Below are 16,243 nucleotides of genomic sequence, written 5' to 3'. Positions count from 1 at the left end.
TGGATTTCTACCATTTCCAGACCTGGTCCTCCAGGTTTTCTGATAATCAGGAATACAACCATACACAGCTCTAGGTTTACTTTGCTTAAGCTTAGAGGCACCTGAGGAAATAAACTCTCTGCCAGCCTCATTCTTTAAAATCCCAGGCAAGGGTTCAGACCATCTCAGGTTGGGTCTCTGTGAAGAAGAGGAAGGAGACTATAGTTGGCCAGGCCTGGGCTCCATGCCTCCTCACTCTCCACCTTTCCCGCCTTGGAAGGCCAGAGAAATGAGATGCCCCTAAAGAATAATCTGGTCCAGGGGATTTCAGACAATTCCTCAAAGGAAAGATTACTTGTCAGGCAAAAGCAAAAGGTGCTCACAACACAAAAGTACAGAATGTCATAGCTGAAAGGAACCTCAGGAGTCATCCATCCTATGCCCTCTTACAGATAAGGAAACCACACAGGGTAGAAAATTATAAAGGCTATGGGAAAGGTGAACACAGATGCTGCAGAGTTCAAAGGAGGGAGCGTGTACATCTGGTTGAGGAGATCAGGATGGGATTTGACCTGGGATCTGACATACAGCAGGTATACTGGGCTGTTTTTTTGCTAACTTCAGAATTACTTTTATGCTCATAGTCTGCTTATCTCAAATTCCACCACCCAGGGCCTCCCGCCATCGCGGCCCCTCCCGTTGCGGGGCACAGGCTCCAGACGCACAGGCTCAGCAGTTGTGGCCCACGGGCCCAGTTGCTCCGCGGCACGTGGGATCCTCCCAGACCAGGGCCCGAACCCGCGTCCCCTGCACCAGCAGGCAGACTCTCAACCACTGCGCCACCAGGGAAGCCCAACTTCCTTGGCTTTTTGAGAGCTTATTCATTTGGGCTTGATTTTGTTTTCAAGTTCCCTTCACTTGGATTTGGTGCTCTGGTTCTATGCTTGACCTGGTTACCCATTTGGACTTGGCCCCATTCTCTGTCCAGCTGGTTGTCTTGTCTGGGAAAGACCCAAGTCTCAACCAGTGGGATTAGGTGACACCACCAGAGGTCTTCTGTGTATTCAGAGAAGATCAGGGGTCACAAACATAAACATCTTTCAGTGTCAGGCAGGTAATAAATGTGTGAAGTGGGTGGCTGTTACTTAATACAGAAGTAGTGCTTGTGGGATTTAAATTCTTTTTTTTTTTTTTTTGTAATGTCTGAAACATTTATATTAACATATTTCCATACAAATACAAATATAAGATTTTTAGAAATTTCATGTAATGTCTGAAACATTTATATTAACATATTTCCATACATATTTCCATACAAATACAAATATAGGATTTTTAGAAATTTCATGTAATGTCTGAAACATTTATATTAACATATTTCCATACAAATAACCCAATGAAAGTTTAGTATTAGTTGTTTTGTTTGTTTTTTTATACTGCAGGTTCTTATTAGGCATCAATTTTATACACATCAGTGTATACATGTCTCAACTTCTGCCCTGCAAACTGGCTCATCTGTACCATTTTTCTAGGTTCCACACACATGCATTAATATACGATATTTGTTTTTCTCTTTCTGACTTACTTCACTCTGTATGACAGTCTCTAGATCCATCCACGTCTCAACAAATGACTCAATTTCGTTCCTTTTTATGGCTGAGTAATATTCCATTGTATATATGTGCCACATCTTCTTTATCCATTCATCTGTTGATGGGCATTTAGGTTGCTTCCATGACCTGGCTATTGTAAATAGTGCTGCAATGAACATTCGGGTGCATGTGTCTTTTTGAATTACGGTTTTCTCTGGGTATATGCCCAGTAGTGGGATTGCTGGGTCATATGGTAATTCTATTTTTAGTTTTTTAAGGAACCTCCATATTGTTCTCCATAGTGGCTGTATCAATTTACATTCCCACCAACAGTGCAAGAGGTTTCCCTTTTCTCCACACCCTCTCCAGCATTTGTTGTTTGTAGATTTTCTGATGATGCCCATTCTAACAGGAGTGAGGTGATACCTCATTGTAGTTTTGATTTGCATTTCTCTAATAATTAGTGATGTTGAGCATCTTTTCATGTGCTTCGTGGCCGTCTGTATGTCTTCTTTGGAGAAATGTCTATTTAGGTCTTCTGCCCATTTTTGGATTGGGGTGTTTGTTTCTTTGATATTGAGCTGAATGAGCTGTTTATATATTTTGGAGATTAATCCTTTGTCCGTTGATTCATTTGCAAATATTTTCTCCCATTCTGAGGGTTGTCTTTTCGTCTTGTTTATGGTTTCCTTTGCTGTGCAAAAGCTTTGAAGTTTCATTAGGTCCCATTTGTTTATTTTTGTTTTTATTTCCATTACTCTAGGAGGTGGATCAAAAAAGATCTTGCTGTGATTTATGTCAAAGAGTGTTCTTCCTATGTTTTCCTCTAAGAGTTTTATAGTGTCCAGTCTTATATTTAGGTCTCTAATCCATTTTGAGTTTATTTTTGTGTATGGTGTTAGGGAGTATTCTAATTTCATTCTTTTACATGTAGCTGTCCAGTTTTCCCAGCACCACTTATTGAAGAGACTGTCTTTTCTCCATTGTATATCTTTGCCTCCTTTGTCATAGATTAGTTGACCATAGGTGCGTGGGTTAATCTCTGGGCTTTCTATCTTGTTCCATTGATCTATGTTTCTGTTTTTGTGCCAGTACCATATTGTCTTGATTACTGTAGCTTTGTAGTATAGTCTGAAGTCAGGGAGTCTGATTCCTCCAGCTCCATTTTTTTGCCTCAAGACTGCTTTGGCTATTCGGGGTCTTTTGTGTCTCCATACAAATTTTAAGATGATTTGTTCTAGCTCTGTAAAAAATGCCATTGGTAATTTGATAGGGATTGCATTGAATCTGTAGATTGCTTTGGGTAGTATACTCATTTTCACAATGTTGATTCTTCCAATCCAAGAACATGGTATATCTCTCCATCTGTTGGTATCATCTTTAATTTCTTTCATCAGTGTCTTATAGTTTTCTGCATACAGGTCTTTTGTCTCCCTAGGTAGGTTTATTCCTAGGTATTTTATTCTTTTTGTTGCAATGGTAAATGGGAGTGTTTCCATAATTTCTCTTTCAGATTTTTCATCATTAGTGTATAGGAATGCAAGAGATTTCTGTGCATTAATTTTGTATCCTGCAACTTTACCATATTCATTAATTAGCTCTAGCAGTTTTCTGGTGGCAGTTTTAGGATTCTCTATGTATAGTATCATGTCATCCGCAAACAGTGACAGTTTTACTTCTTCTTTTCCAATTTGTATTCCTTTTATTTCTTTTTCTTCTCTGATTGCCGTGGCTAGGACTTCCAGAACTATGTTGAATAATAGTGGTGAGAGTGGACATCCTTGTCTCGTTCCTGATCTTAGAGGAAATGCTTTCCGTTTTTCACCATTGAGAATGATGTTTGCTGTGGGTTTGTCATATATGGCCTTTATTATGTTGAGGTATATATAAAAAACAAAATATAATATATAATATATATATATATATAATATATAAAAAAACAAAAGCAAATAAAATCAACATGCTGCCCAAATAAAAACATCTGTGGGCTAGTTTCTGCTCTTGCTGTCAAAGTTTGTGACTCTTGGATTAGACAAAACCTCCAGCTGTCATGACAGGTTCTGGAAAACCCAACAATTTCCTAAACCAGGGGTCCTCAACCCCCAGGCCACGGACGGGTACCGCAGAGCAGGAGGTGAGCAGCGGGCAAGCGAGCGAAGTTTCATCTGTATTTACATCCGCTCCCCATCGCTCGAATTACTGCCTGAGCTGTGCCTCCTGTCATATCAGCAGTGGCATTAGATTCTCATAGGAGCGCGAACCCTACTGTGAACTGCACAAGTGAGGGATCTAGGTTGCTTGCTCCTTATGAGAATCTAATGCCTGATGATCTGAGGTGGAGCTGAGGTGGTGACGCTAGCGCTGGGGAGCAGCTGCAGATACAGATTATCATTAGCAGAGAGGTTTGACTGCACCACAGACCATAATAAATCAATTGCTTGCAGACTCATATCAAAACCCTATCAGTGAGTGAAGTGAAAACAAGCTCAGGGCTCCCACTGATTCTGCATTGTGGTGAATTGTCCAATTATTTCATTATATATTACAATGTAATAATAATAGAAATAAAGTGCACAATAAATGTAATGTGCTTGAATCATCCCGAAACCACCCCCCCTCCCCCCGCCCCGGAAATACTGTCTTCCACAAAACCAGTCCCTGGTGCCAAAAAGATTGGGGACTGCTGTCCTAAACTCTCTGACGCCCAAGAGCTCCATGGTAAATAATTTGTACTCTGGAATTCAAGTTGCCCACAGCTGGGGTTCAGACATTTACAGACATGTTTTATGAACTGGCGAGGCATTCATCGTAACCCAGATTGCTGAAAGTGCTGCTGGGCAAAAGCATCAGAAGGCAGGACCGGTCTGAGAGGGGTTACCATGTGATCCTTTCCCCATCCCAGCCCGGTGGGACTCCGCTGAGTGGTACAAGCTAAAGAGCTATGCCACTAGGCTCCCAGGCCTCATGCTGGCGGGAGCAGAGGGGAGGAGGTGGAGGAAGGAGATGTGCATCATGGCCTCCCACGAGCTGGATCCCACTTCCCCTCAAATTCCATTACCAATTTCCCATCGGACCAGGCTGCTCCGAGAGCCGCTAAGCAGCTCCTGGCTCATTTATCCACAACCCTCCCATCCTTTCCGAGCCTGCCTAAGTCCCACCTGCCCCCTAAGGCTGTCTGCAACCACCCGGCCTGGTGACCTCGCCCTCCTCCGGTGCTTGTGCCCCGTGACACCTGTTCAGGCCTCGGTTCACGCCTGGTTGTTTACATGCGAATGTAAACAGACGCACAAAGACTGTGGGTCCGCCTCCCTGGCAGCGGCGCGCCAGGAACACTGCCCGGCGCTCTGCGCAAAATGAATCATGACTCCGGCTGTGGCCTACTCGCAAGGAGAGCGCCCCAAGTCACCCTCTCCTCCTCGCTGCTCGGGACTACGCGCCCTCTCGCGACCCCATTGGCCCCAAACACGCAAAGCAAGCGGCAAGCGCGGAAAGGCGAGGGAGGACTGCAGATAGAAGAAGGTCAGGCCTCCCATAGGCCAAGACGGTGCCAGAGGTGGGCTCTTCTTGCAGGAGCAGGTCGTGCATTGGTCGAGACTTCGGACTGACGGCTGGGATTGGTCGCGAGGCTCCAAAGGCGCCCTCCGCGCGGAGGCAGGGCGGGCCCGAAGGGCGTGGTCATCACTCGGTCCCGCCCCAGGCGTTCAGGACTCCGGCGGGAGGGCGGCAGTGTCCAGCTAGGAATCTCGTTTCGGGGCCGCTGCGTGCGGCTGCTTTCGCCCCCGGCCCGGTCCGGGAGTCCGAAGGGTTTGAGGCGCGGTATGTAGCTGTCGGCGTACGGGCGCGGGGTTCGGGGGTCCGCGGCGCAGGGGGCTTTGGCCCGGCCCCCTCTGCCCTGCGGTCTCGGGGTCTGCGGAGGCGGGCCGGGCTGGCCGCTGGGCCTCGCGTCCCCCGCCTGGAAGGGCGCAGAGGCTTCGCGGAGGCGGGGGCGCCTCGTGCCTGAGACTCCATTTTGCAGTCCAAACGGCGGGTGAGGTTAGCGGCCGGGAGTCTAGGCGCGGAGGTGGGAGGCCGGCGTTGGAAAAGCCTGAGCGCCGCGAGGCCGGGCCGCGAGAGCGCGCGTGTCCGCGCATCCTCCGGTCGGAGCAGCTGCGCCGCGGGGCTGTCTCGGCTGCTGGGGACTCACTTTCCCTCGCGGCCTCGCCCTGGGCGTGTCTTGTTTACACTGCGCGCTCGCTGGGCCCGGGTTCCCCGGGAGTTAGGGGCCCGCGCTGCTCCCGTATCTGGTCTACCGCAGAGACCCTCTCTCACCCGCTCAGGATCATTACCACTGTTAAGATGGAGACGAACGATGCCTTCTGGTCACCTTGAATGCAGCAGCCCCGCTGCCGAGGGGAAAAAGCAATTTGTCTCACTTTTTTTGCCTGAAGGGGCCACCCTTTCCAACTGTCATCGCTAGAACGGTTCTCAGCCCAGGGGCACAAGTCCAAAACCTGTTTCAGGCCCTTTTAATTATTAGGTTGGGTTCGGTGTATTGTTTGTAATAAAAATGAGCGGAAACCTGCCAGTGCCAGAGCAAATTTGGACCTCACTGGGAATTCATTGGAGTGGGTGGGGGAAGGCGGGCAGGAAGATAGATGGCATTCATAAATACCCTTACGTTCCTGGACCTAGGGTGTAAAGGGTATCGTTAAAATGCATGACAAAATGTGTTGGGTCAAGGAGTCAACGATACAGGGCTTGGTTAAAAGAGGTAGAGGTCACCCCTTCTCATCCCTGTTCCCTCCACTACCTGGGTCGGTCAGTTCTGGGCCACCCGGTACAGAAAAGAGCAAACAATTCAGGTTTCATGTCTTCTGGAAAGCTTTTTAAAGCCCTTGCCCTACCCCACAACTAATAATCGCTCCCTCCTTTGCACAGCCTTCCATAGCCTCTGATTTTATACATCACACTGTATTGTGGTTTCCCCAGCCCGTAGCACAGTTCTTGGAACATAGAAGGCACTCAGTGATTGAAGGAAGCCAAAAGAAAACAAAAAATCAGCAGTGTAGCCAAAAGTTGACAAAATAAAAACTTTAATTCCTTTAACTCGGCCCAATTATTCTTACAGGCGAGGGAGACAGTTGAGCTCTGGCTCTCAAATCAAATCAGAATTTAGCTCCGCCATGTTAGTAACTCTATGGACAAGTTATTTAACTTCTGTATGCCTCAGTCTCTATAAAGTGGGAGTGACAATAGGTCCTACTCCATTATTTCTGAGGTTTAAGTAAAATATTGACATAAAGTGCTTAGCATAGTTCCTGGCACAAAGAAAATGTTCAGTAGCTGTTAGCAGTTGTTAGGATAAAAATAAACGTACTTGAACAGATTCACTAGTGCTAAATATCTGTATAGTATTTGACCCTTCAGGTTCTGTCTGCCTCTTGGTCCTTATCTGTTCCTTGATTTTAAAAAATCCCTTAAGCCATTCCAGACTTTTCCCCCCACTGTAAAAGTATTCCATGGAAGATTACTTGTTTATGCGTTTAGAGTACCTCTACCCACTGGAGATTGATGGAGTGCCAAATAACAATTTGGCCAAGTAGTACAGTAGTATTTGATGCACTCTTCATGTGGTCTGTTACTCAAAATGGTCATGTGAAAACAGAGGAGATGGGGGCTGATACAGCTGACAAAAATGTTGGTTCAGATGGAGGCGGACTTGAAGTGGCTTCTCTTCTTTTAACTTAAATCTGTTCTCCCTTAAAAACTGTCTCCTATCTTTAAAGTTGTTCACAAACATTGTGAAAAGTGGAAGAAGTCTTCTGGTAGCTCTAAAACTATTTGCCAGACCTTGAGGTGGCACATACATCCCCTAGGAGGATGTTGCCTCACTTCCAGGTTTTCCTGTACCACTTTCTGGTCACAGGAAACAGGCTAAGTTGTCCATTTCCTTCCAGCTGTAGGTCCCCTTGGCATGTCAGTTTCTCAAATTATTTGGAGTCCCCAAAGCAAAGACCGTACCTCTTCTCACTTATAACTATCTCAGGAGAATTCTGGTCTCTGATTCTGCTTTTAGTGTAGTCACATGAATCTTGAATCCTTTCTAGGGAATACTGTTCTTTCTGAAGATGCCCTTCCAGTTGTGACATTCTATAATTAACCATTAAAAACCTGCCACAAGGTGTGAGCTTTTTCTAGTGTCCTGTTGGAAAGACCTTAAGGACAAGGACCATAATTTTCCTTCTTTGTATGCCTCGCATAAGTAGGCGCTTGATGAATGGTTGTAAAGCCATCATAGTTCCCTTTCAAGGCCCTGAAACAGGCTTACTAACCTGGTGGTTCTGAAACATTACTGTGCTTACCAACCACCTCGAGAGCTTGCTAAAATGCAGATTCTGATCCCAAAGCTCTGGGGTAGTGCCTGAGAATCTGCATTCCCAACAGGCTCTGAGGTGCTGCATATGCTGCTTTTCCGTGGACTTTGAGTAGAAAGGTACTAACATAAGTATCTACATTTGCTTTTTAGATGTACTGGTAAACAGGCTTTGTTTCCTTCTGGTATTGAGATGAAGTCTTGGATTTAGGAGTTGTTGGGTTTTTTTTTCCTTCTGTTTTTAACAGTTCCTCTATTTTGTTCCAAAAATGATTTGAGGAATCTTTCCAAAATAGTTTCAGTGTAACAAGATTTTTAATAAAAGTGATTGAGGCAGATAGGGTAAAAGAAAATTAAGAGAAATCAAAGATAAGTACAAAAGGTGAGTGCCTCTCTGTGCTATACATTTTACTTGGGTGGGACTACTGATTTGGTTCTGAGCTTCCAAGCAGCAAGAGCAAAGAGGAGAATATTTTTTGAAACCAGTTTTGCCAGTACCTATATAAAGTAAAAACAAACTGGCTACTCAGTGAAACAGCTGTTTCTACTACTGAGACTTGAGAATTCTTCTCCAAAGAGAAGTGTTCTTAATAGTATCTCCAGAAAATCAGTAAGATTCTTATCAATCTTCATACGATGTAGCCCAACAGACTCACGGAAAACTGTCAGTACAGTAAAAGCAATGGCCTGTGGAACTGCAGCCATGTGGTCCAGGGCCAGCTTCTTCAGACAGTAGGAATGATTTTTGTTACAGGGCAGCTGTTTTTCGGCCTTGCTCTTTGGTGGGAACAGTGTCCAGTTGATTGACATGTTCAGTCCCCATCATCCTCATACTTCGAGCTTTGTTGGATGGCAACAATCTACTGACTGCTGAGGAGGCCATAGAGCTTGGGGTTGAGGGGAGGGGTTGCTGGAAGCTCAGCTAAAATCCTTGTAGATGTGACAGTTGCACCTCTTCAAAGGTCATCTAAAGACCTCTCATGACAGGTTAGAAGACTGGCCTTGCTGGGAGGTTCTTTGCGGCCCCAGTCAGCCAGCTATTGAGTGCGAGTGTGAAAGGAGGGGAGAGCAGTCTGGTGGCAGCCTTCCCACCACTTTATTAGAGGGACCCAGTGTGCCTCCTAGGGCCCTGGAGGACTCTTTGACTCCAAGCAAAAGGTAAGGAAGCTGCCCCAGTGGCGGGGAAGGAAAGGGGCTCCTGGGGCCAAGGATCCTGAAGACGGCGTCGACCTATTGCCAAGCTGTGGGAGATAAGTCTACCCCTTCATGGCTTTGAGCCTGTTCTCCCTTTTCATTTTGCTTGCTTTCACCTGCCAAGGAGGGGGACAGAACACTCAGGGTGACCTGCCCCACAGGGAAAGACAGGGCCAGTGTGGAGGGCTGATGGGCTGCAGGGCTCATACGTCCAAGGAAGGAGCAGGTGGAACGGCGGCAGGTCCGCCTCCCAGTCTCAAACCTCCCGCCACAGCGTTCCCGGCACCCCCCCACCCCCCGAGGCGGGCCTGGCCCTCTTGTGACTGCCCCTTTTGTTGGCCTCCCCCGCATAAGTCTTTACCCGCTTTCATGCTGCCTCCCGTGCCTGGACTGGCTTGTGCCTTTGAGCTCCTTGCTGCTGTCCCTCTCGTTCCCCCAGAAGCCTTCCAGCAACCTGACAGTGCTGGGTCCTCCCCACTGGCCCCCTTTCCTTGTGGGTAGCTTTATGTTCCTAGAGAAAGAGTGGCATTGAGAGCCTCTTTGTCTGCTTCTCTGGCCAGATTCTGCCACTGTGTGTGCATGCCGTGACCACTGACACCTGTGGCCTCCTGCAGAAGCAGCACGGAGCTTCAAGGCTTTGGCCCCTGAACTGGTAGGGCTGGCTCTGTCAGGCAGCGCCTGGCCTCCGTGGCCGGTACAGGTGCTGTCTGTGCACTTGGCTACAGAGACAGGCCCTGACCAGAACCCAGCTTCCTGGGCGGAGTTGGTATTCATCAGGTTGTTTGGAAGGGGAGCTTGTGATGTACAGAATTGTGGGGAAAGTCTTTTTGATCAGAGGAGGATTGCTCCCTAAGTCGATCATTTGTACATTTGAATGGTTGAGAGAGGGGCATCACCACCCCCCCCCCCCACACACACACGCACACCTCCCAGTCCTCTGTTCTCCATCCTGGACAGAAGCAAGTGGGAGGAAGTCCTGGTAGCTGTGACAGGCCTGCACGAGGGTGGTGCAGCAGGTACCAGGAAGCGTCAGGAGTCCAGGCTTACCCAGTTAGTGTGACCCCATACTTCTACTGTAGGGCCAGAGTAAGCCACGCCTACATAACTCCTAATTATATCTGGTAGGTCATACGGTCTCTGCAGGTCCTGGAAACTAATGGAGAATTTTAATACCAAACTCCAAGTGGTCCCTAGAACATCGTGAAGCTTATGTGTCTTGTCGCTTGGTTTGGCCAAGCACAGGGCTGAACTGGTGTGTGCAGACCTTTCTCAGATGGGAGGCTTGAATTCATTGTTCATTGTCTGTGCTCAGAGCTCTCCGGTCACTCTGTCCAATCTCCTGTTGCTTCCCGGTTAGGAAGGAGGCTGACTGAGGCCTCTGCCCACCAAGGAGCTGCTAGCCTCCAGAAACACTGTAAAATGTGTGATCAGAGAGCAGGGAGGACCCACGTAGAGTAGTAGGTTGTTTGAAGCTACAGACAGCATAGCAGGTTGTTTTCATCTGAGCAGTCCATTGGGTGTTTAGGAAAGGAGTAAGCTGTCTCTCACTGGAAGGGTTCAAGCAGAATCCCCATCTCCACCCTCACCCTCAGAGGGTTAGAAGGAATGATGATGTGTAAAATCTAGAATCTATGGAAACGAGGACTGGAGTTTCATGCAGTATTACAGATGCCCACCTGGCAGATGCAGACAGAGTTGAGCCCTAGAAATCCAGAGCTTATACATTTGCTAGGCTGATGTTTTCTTCGACGTGATTGATGTATTCAGCAGTCATTACTTCAAGGAGTTTCCCCTGATTATCTCGCTCCGAGTTGATTTCTCTTTTCTTTGTATTCTGTAGTACTTTACATAGAATTTGGAATGAACACTCATGGACTTTTTTTCTTTCACATGAATCTGTCTTAGTTCTCATATAAAACTCCTGTGGCACAGGAAAAATACAGCATGATTTGTTAGGCAGATTAATACGTAAGATTATGAAGGGACTGCGTATCCAGACTGAGAAAATAACCACCTATAATCTGTCTCTTCAGAAGTACCATTTCCATGAAAGTCACTGAATTTCAGACCTTCTTTCCTGGTTGCTGAAGGGCCTCTGGCGACACTGTTAACCTAGTTCAGGTTTGTATGTATACTTGAAAGTTATCTAGAGGTGTATCTCCTGCATAGCTTATAATTCTAGCTCACCACTCACCCCCAGAATGAATGGATACCTTCTTTTTTGAATAACGAGATCCAGACAAGACAAATCAAAAATACGTCATTAAAACAAAGACAGAGATCATTTGTTTGCACCCCTCTTTTGCCCCAGCATCATCTTATTCCAGTCCTGTCTTATGACCACACGCTTTAGTGGAGGGGGAAGGGACTAGGAGAGTAAAAGGGGTATTAGCCACCCATCATGGCCCAACTCTGGCCATTGAGAATTTCTAGAGGTGGAGCAAGAAGTAGAAATTGGGGGCTGCAGGCTAGGTTCAGCCGTCACCCTAATATTTCCAGCTTGTGGGCTCAGCTTATTCCTATAATTGTGAAAACACAGTTTGCCTGAATCGTCTTCATGTGCAGTTTCTTAAATAGCCACTAGGTGAGGATGTGGCTCCATGAAAATCGTTCTTGGCAGGACTTGGTCACTCATCTCTTTGTCCCTGTACCAGCCTCTCCCCTTTTCTACTTTGTGTGTCTTTCTGTTTTGTAACTTGTTCCCCAGTTCATAAAGAGCTTGGGTTCTGGAGTCATACAGGCCTGGATTTGACTCTCTCTGAGAGGTTTCCCCCTCTGTGAAATGAGGATAGGAGGACCTGCCTTCTGCGGGAAACTGGCACTCTCTCAGGCCACCGGTGGGAGTATAAATTGATGCCACCCGGTGGAGGTAGAACATATGCCAGAAGTACGCGTGCGGGCCCCCTTCGCCTCAGCAGTTCTCCTTCTGACTGTTGGCGCTGTGGGTGTGCTAGCACGCGTGCAGTGGTGTGTGTATGTGGTTCACACAGCGTTCTGTGTAGTAGCAAAAGGTTGGATCTAACGTGAATACCCACCAGTAGGGGACCAGTGGAACACACTGGCGTGCATCCTTACAGTGGAGTACAGTGCTGGGCAGCGGTTAAGAAAAAGAGAGCGCTGTCTGTTTATTGCTAAGGAAAGATCTCCAAGATATTTCATTTTTTTTTTTTTTTAACTTCATACCATATTTTATTTATTTATTTATTTTTGGCTGTGCTGGGTCTTCGTTTCTGTGCGAGGGCTTTCTCCAGTTGCGGTGAGTGGGGGCCACTCTTCATCGCGGTGCGCGGGCCTCTCACTATCGCGGCCTCTCTTGTTGCGGAGCACAGGCTCCAGACGCGCGGCTCAGTAGTTGTGGCTCACGGGCCCAGTTGCTCCGCGGCATGTGGGATCTTCCCAGACCAGGGCTCGAACCCGTGTCCCCTGCATTGGCAGGCAGACTCTCAACCACTGCGCACCAGGGAAGCCCGATATTTCATTTAAAAAAAAGAAGAAAGAAAAGCAAGGTTCTGAACAGCGTGTCCTGTACAGTTTGCTACTTTCATGTAAAAAGAGGGGGAAGGATGAAGTAGATTTTTGTGTTTGTCTGCATATACAATCAAGAGATGAGAAACACACACAACTTTAATTAGACTATTTACCTGTTTTTGTGGCAGTATGTAGTGGTAAGCATTTTGCTTGATTTATATGAAAAAATACCTGCTTTTTCTTCCTCTGTTGGACTCCTTCGTTCCTTGCAAGGTGACTTTCTGCACTGATTCCGCCCCTCCCCCCCCAAACACTAGCTGACACTCAGCATGCACTGTGCACAGGCGCTGTCGTCATGCCCCGCGTGCCCTGGCTCGTTTTAGGAATGGGGACAGGGCTGGAGGGAGACTTACATGTGCAGTGTATTTTATATTTGAACCACGTGTGACCGGTTCAGGACAGTCATTCTTCTGATTAGTCCCTGCGCGCGTGCTGCTGGCCGTGAGAAGGAGATGAGAGTGCGTGTGACGTGTGTTGTGCTCTAGGCTCGCCTCTGATTGTCTGGAGCCTCGCCAGGCAGGCGGGGCAGGACACTCTTGTTTTCTGGGCACACGGTCCGCACCAGTGGTGGTTCCCAGTGTGAGGGCCCAGCAGGATGAGCCCGCGGCCCCAGCCTCCTCTGCCCTCCCAGGCTTCCCTGCTGCCACTGGCGCCTCCTCTTGCCGTCACCCGCCTTCTCGTCTCTGAGGACGTGGGGCTGTTTCTGGCCAGGTTTTAGCTTTGAGGTTGACCCAGTGCATTCCAGGCAGCCGCCCAAATCCCGGGCACTTGCGCTTCCCTCACCTCCCTGTCCAGATCCTCCTGGAGTTCTCTTCCTGCCCGTTTTTTGTCCCACCCCATCCGGTCAGGTCTCCTGGCAGAGCCCCTGCCTGCACACTCAGGCTGGGGGGTCTCCCTCTGTGGTCCCTGAAGCTCCTGTTGGAACGGTTCTGTTTTCAGATCCAGCTCCCAGATTGTTCCTTCTCTCGCCCCGAGTGCTCACCCTGGTACACTGCCCCCCCCCCCCCCGCCCCACCTGCCCGCCGCCTGCCCGGTGTGCTTCTCTCTCACTGTCACGTGCACGCACGCGGCGTGACCGTTGCCGTTGTTACCAGCCGGATTTCCACGGTTCCCTCAGTCGCCGGTTACCTGTAACCCAGTCAGCAGGAGGAGAGCTGCCGCGGCCTCCGGTCACGGGCCATCTTGGAGCCCCACAGGCCGGGTGTGGGTGCGAGGCTGCCTCTCGGCCGCTGCGGCCTGGAGCCGCCTGCCGCCGGGTGTGTTGCCAGGACAACTGCTGCAGGCTGGCGCAGGGAGGGCCCAGGCCAGGCCCCTTCCCCAGCGGGGCTAGGCCAAAGCGACAGGGGCGGAAAGGCGACTTGAGGCGGGACAGACCTTGACTCTGATCGGGGCCTGCACTGAGCCTCCTGGCACCTGCTGCTGGGACTGCTGCCAGCCACGCAACAGCAGAGGACACAGTGACGTGCTCCCGTGCCCCTGTGGACGGGTCTGGAGCCGAGGAAAAGCCAGACCTCTGTTTTCCTTCAAGGAGGGAGCCATCATTTGCTCTTTTGGCCAAAAAAGTGTTTGTCTTAATCATTAAAATGTAAAAAAACAAGGTTTCTTAGCCGTAGATGCAGAAAGCTTCTCTTTTTCTCTCCCCTTCCCATTTTGTAGGGAGCTGAAGCTTCAGCAGAGCCCTGATCTAGGAACATCTCGATGGCCCTGGGAGAAGAAAAGGCAGAGGCAGCCGCGGACGCGAAGGCCCCGTGCCCTGGGGGGTGGAGCTGCCCAGAGCAGGAGCTGGATCCTGCAGGACCTGCGCACGGGGAGCAGCTGCCCCACCTGGACGCCGAGGGGGGGGCCTGCCTCCGCTGTCGGGGGTGCCCAGGGGCTCCCTGCCTGCCGCGGTGGGGCTGGCCCTGGCCCCTCGGGAGCCTGCCAGCCGCAGGCCAACGGGGCCAGCAGGGAGCCGGCAGCGGGTGGGTCTAAGCCGGCTCTCAGTTCCCTGCTTCCCCCTGCCAGCCTGGGGACTGGAGATTTGCACTCCGTGAGAAGCCAGGTAGGGGCTGAGGCAAGTGGGGCTGTAGCTTCACCTAAAGCTGTCCTCTGAGAGTACCTTCCAGCACTGTGTCAGCATCTTACACGCTTTCCCAGCCTCCGTACGAGGTGGGGAAGTCGGGGAGCTTGGGTGTGATGATTTCTGTTTTACAGCTTCACATGGAGAGTTGGGCCTTGGGGCCAGCAGGGGGCTCTGTCCACAGCATCTCCTGTTCCTCAAGAGTGTGACTGGTGACCTTTTGAGGGTCAGGGAGGCTATGGCCAAGACCTGCTGTCCAGAGGGCTAGGCCAGGGGAGCCCTGACGGGGGGGAGCCATGTCCTGTTGTTGTTTTTTTTTTTTTTTTTAAAACATCTTTATTGAAGTATAATTGCCTTACAATGGTGTGTTAGCTTCTGCTTTATAACAAAGTGAATCAGTTATACACATACAATATGTTTCCATATCTCTTCCCTCTTGCATCTCCCTCCCTCCCACCCTCCCCATCCCACCCCTCTAGGTGGTCACAAAGCACCGAGCTGATCTCCCTGTGCTATGCGGCTGCTTCCCACTAGCTATCTATTTTCATGTCCTGTTTTTGACTCGGTGATGTGTAGGCTTTACAGGGCCCCTGAGGAGATGTGGGAAAGGAGGGTCCGGGGCCGTGGGCTCCTGAGGGCTCTGAGACTGTATCCCCTTGGGACCCAGGGAACCTGGCAGTACCTTAGAGCCCCTATGGTGGGCAGCACCATCTCTGGGCAAGGAGAATTTTGGGGGCCTCCCTGATGACAGGGCAACTTCGCCTGATGGGAGTCACGTGGAGCAGGGAGTCCTGCCTGTGTCTGTGACCTCAGGCAAATCACTGGATCTTTCAGGCCCTCAGTATAGTCGGGAAGGTTACCTGATGGACCTGTCCCTCCCATCTCTACGTCCTGTTATGTTCTGCTTGCCAAGGCCTTTCATGGGAACGGCTTTGATCTCTTCCGTGTCATTGTGGCATTGACCGCCACATGCTGCCCCCAGAGCCCCATCTTGGGAGGAGGTGCTGAGCTGACTGTTGGGGAGAAAACAGAGGCTAGGCCCACCTGCCTGGGGGCTAGGGACGGTGCAAGGCTCGGGTACCTGAGTCAGATTCAGTGAGGCTGGCAGCACGTGAGCAAATGCAGAAATGGGCTGTTTCCTGAGTGCGGGTCTGGTGCTATTGTAACGCTGCTGTTTGTTGAGCTCTCACCCTGTGCTTTTCACCCTTGAGCTCATTTAATCCGCATTTCCTGAGGAAGCGGTCCTACCACTACCCCCGTTTTACAGGTGAGAGAAGTGAGGCTCAAAGTCGTACATCTGGAAGCTGGCGGCTAGGGCCTGGCCTCAGGTCTGTCTGGTTCCAACGCCCATGCCCTTAACCTCTGTGCTGTCCTGCCCGCCTTGGGGGCAGCCTCTTCACCGAGCATGTTAAAAACCTGAAGTGAAGAGGCTGAGGCGGATGACTCATTTTGCCACGCGTCACCGCTGGGCGTGAGCTGAGCCAGGTGGGCTGCCTGACTGCCGGGTTTGGATGCGAGTCCCGTCAGCGACAGAACGGT

General features: G+C 49.6%; 1 protein-coding gene across 1 annotated transcript in view; it reads left to right on the top strand.

Moving 5' to 3' along the window:
• Positions 1–5,113: 5,113 nt before the first annotated feature.
• The window catches only part of CEP68 (centrosomal protein 68), a 26,908-nt gene continuing 15,778 nt past the window's right edge, over positions 5,114–16,243 (top strand). Inside the window, 3 exon segments of the mRNA XM_036873691.1 lie at positions 5,114–5,387; positions 14,302–14,490; positions 14,492–14,686. Of these exon segments, the coding sequence (XP_036729586.1) occupies positions 14,344–14,490; positions 14,492–14,686 (342 nt within the window). The 5' untranslated portion in view covers positions 5,114–5,387; positions 14,302–14,343.

Source organism: Balaenoptera musculus, chromosome 13 (assembly GCF_009873245.2).
Source record: "Balaenoptera musculus isolate JJ_BM4_2016_0621 chromosome 13, mBalMus1.pri.v3, whole genome shotgun sequence".
In the NCBI taxonomy this organism is placed as follows: domain Eukaryota; kingdom Metazoa; phylum Chordata; class Mammalia; order Artiodactyla; family Balaenopteridae; genus Balaenoptera; species Balaenoptera musculus.
The sequence above is the reverse complement of the archived record's forward strand: the minus strand, read 5'-3'. Positions and strand labels throughout refer to the sequence as shown.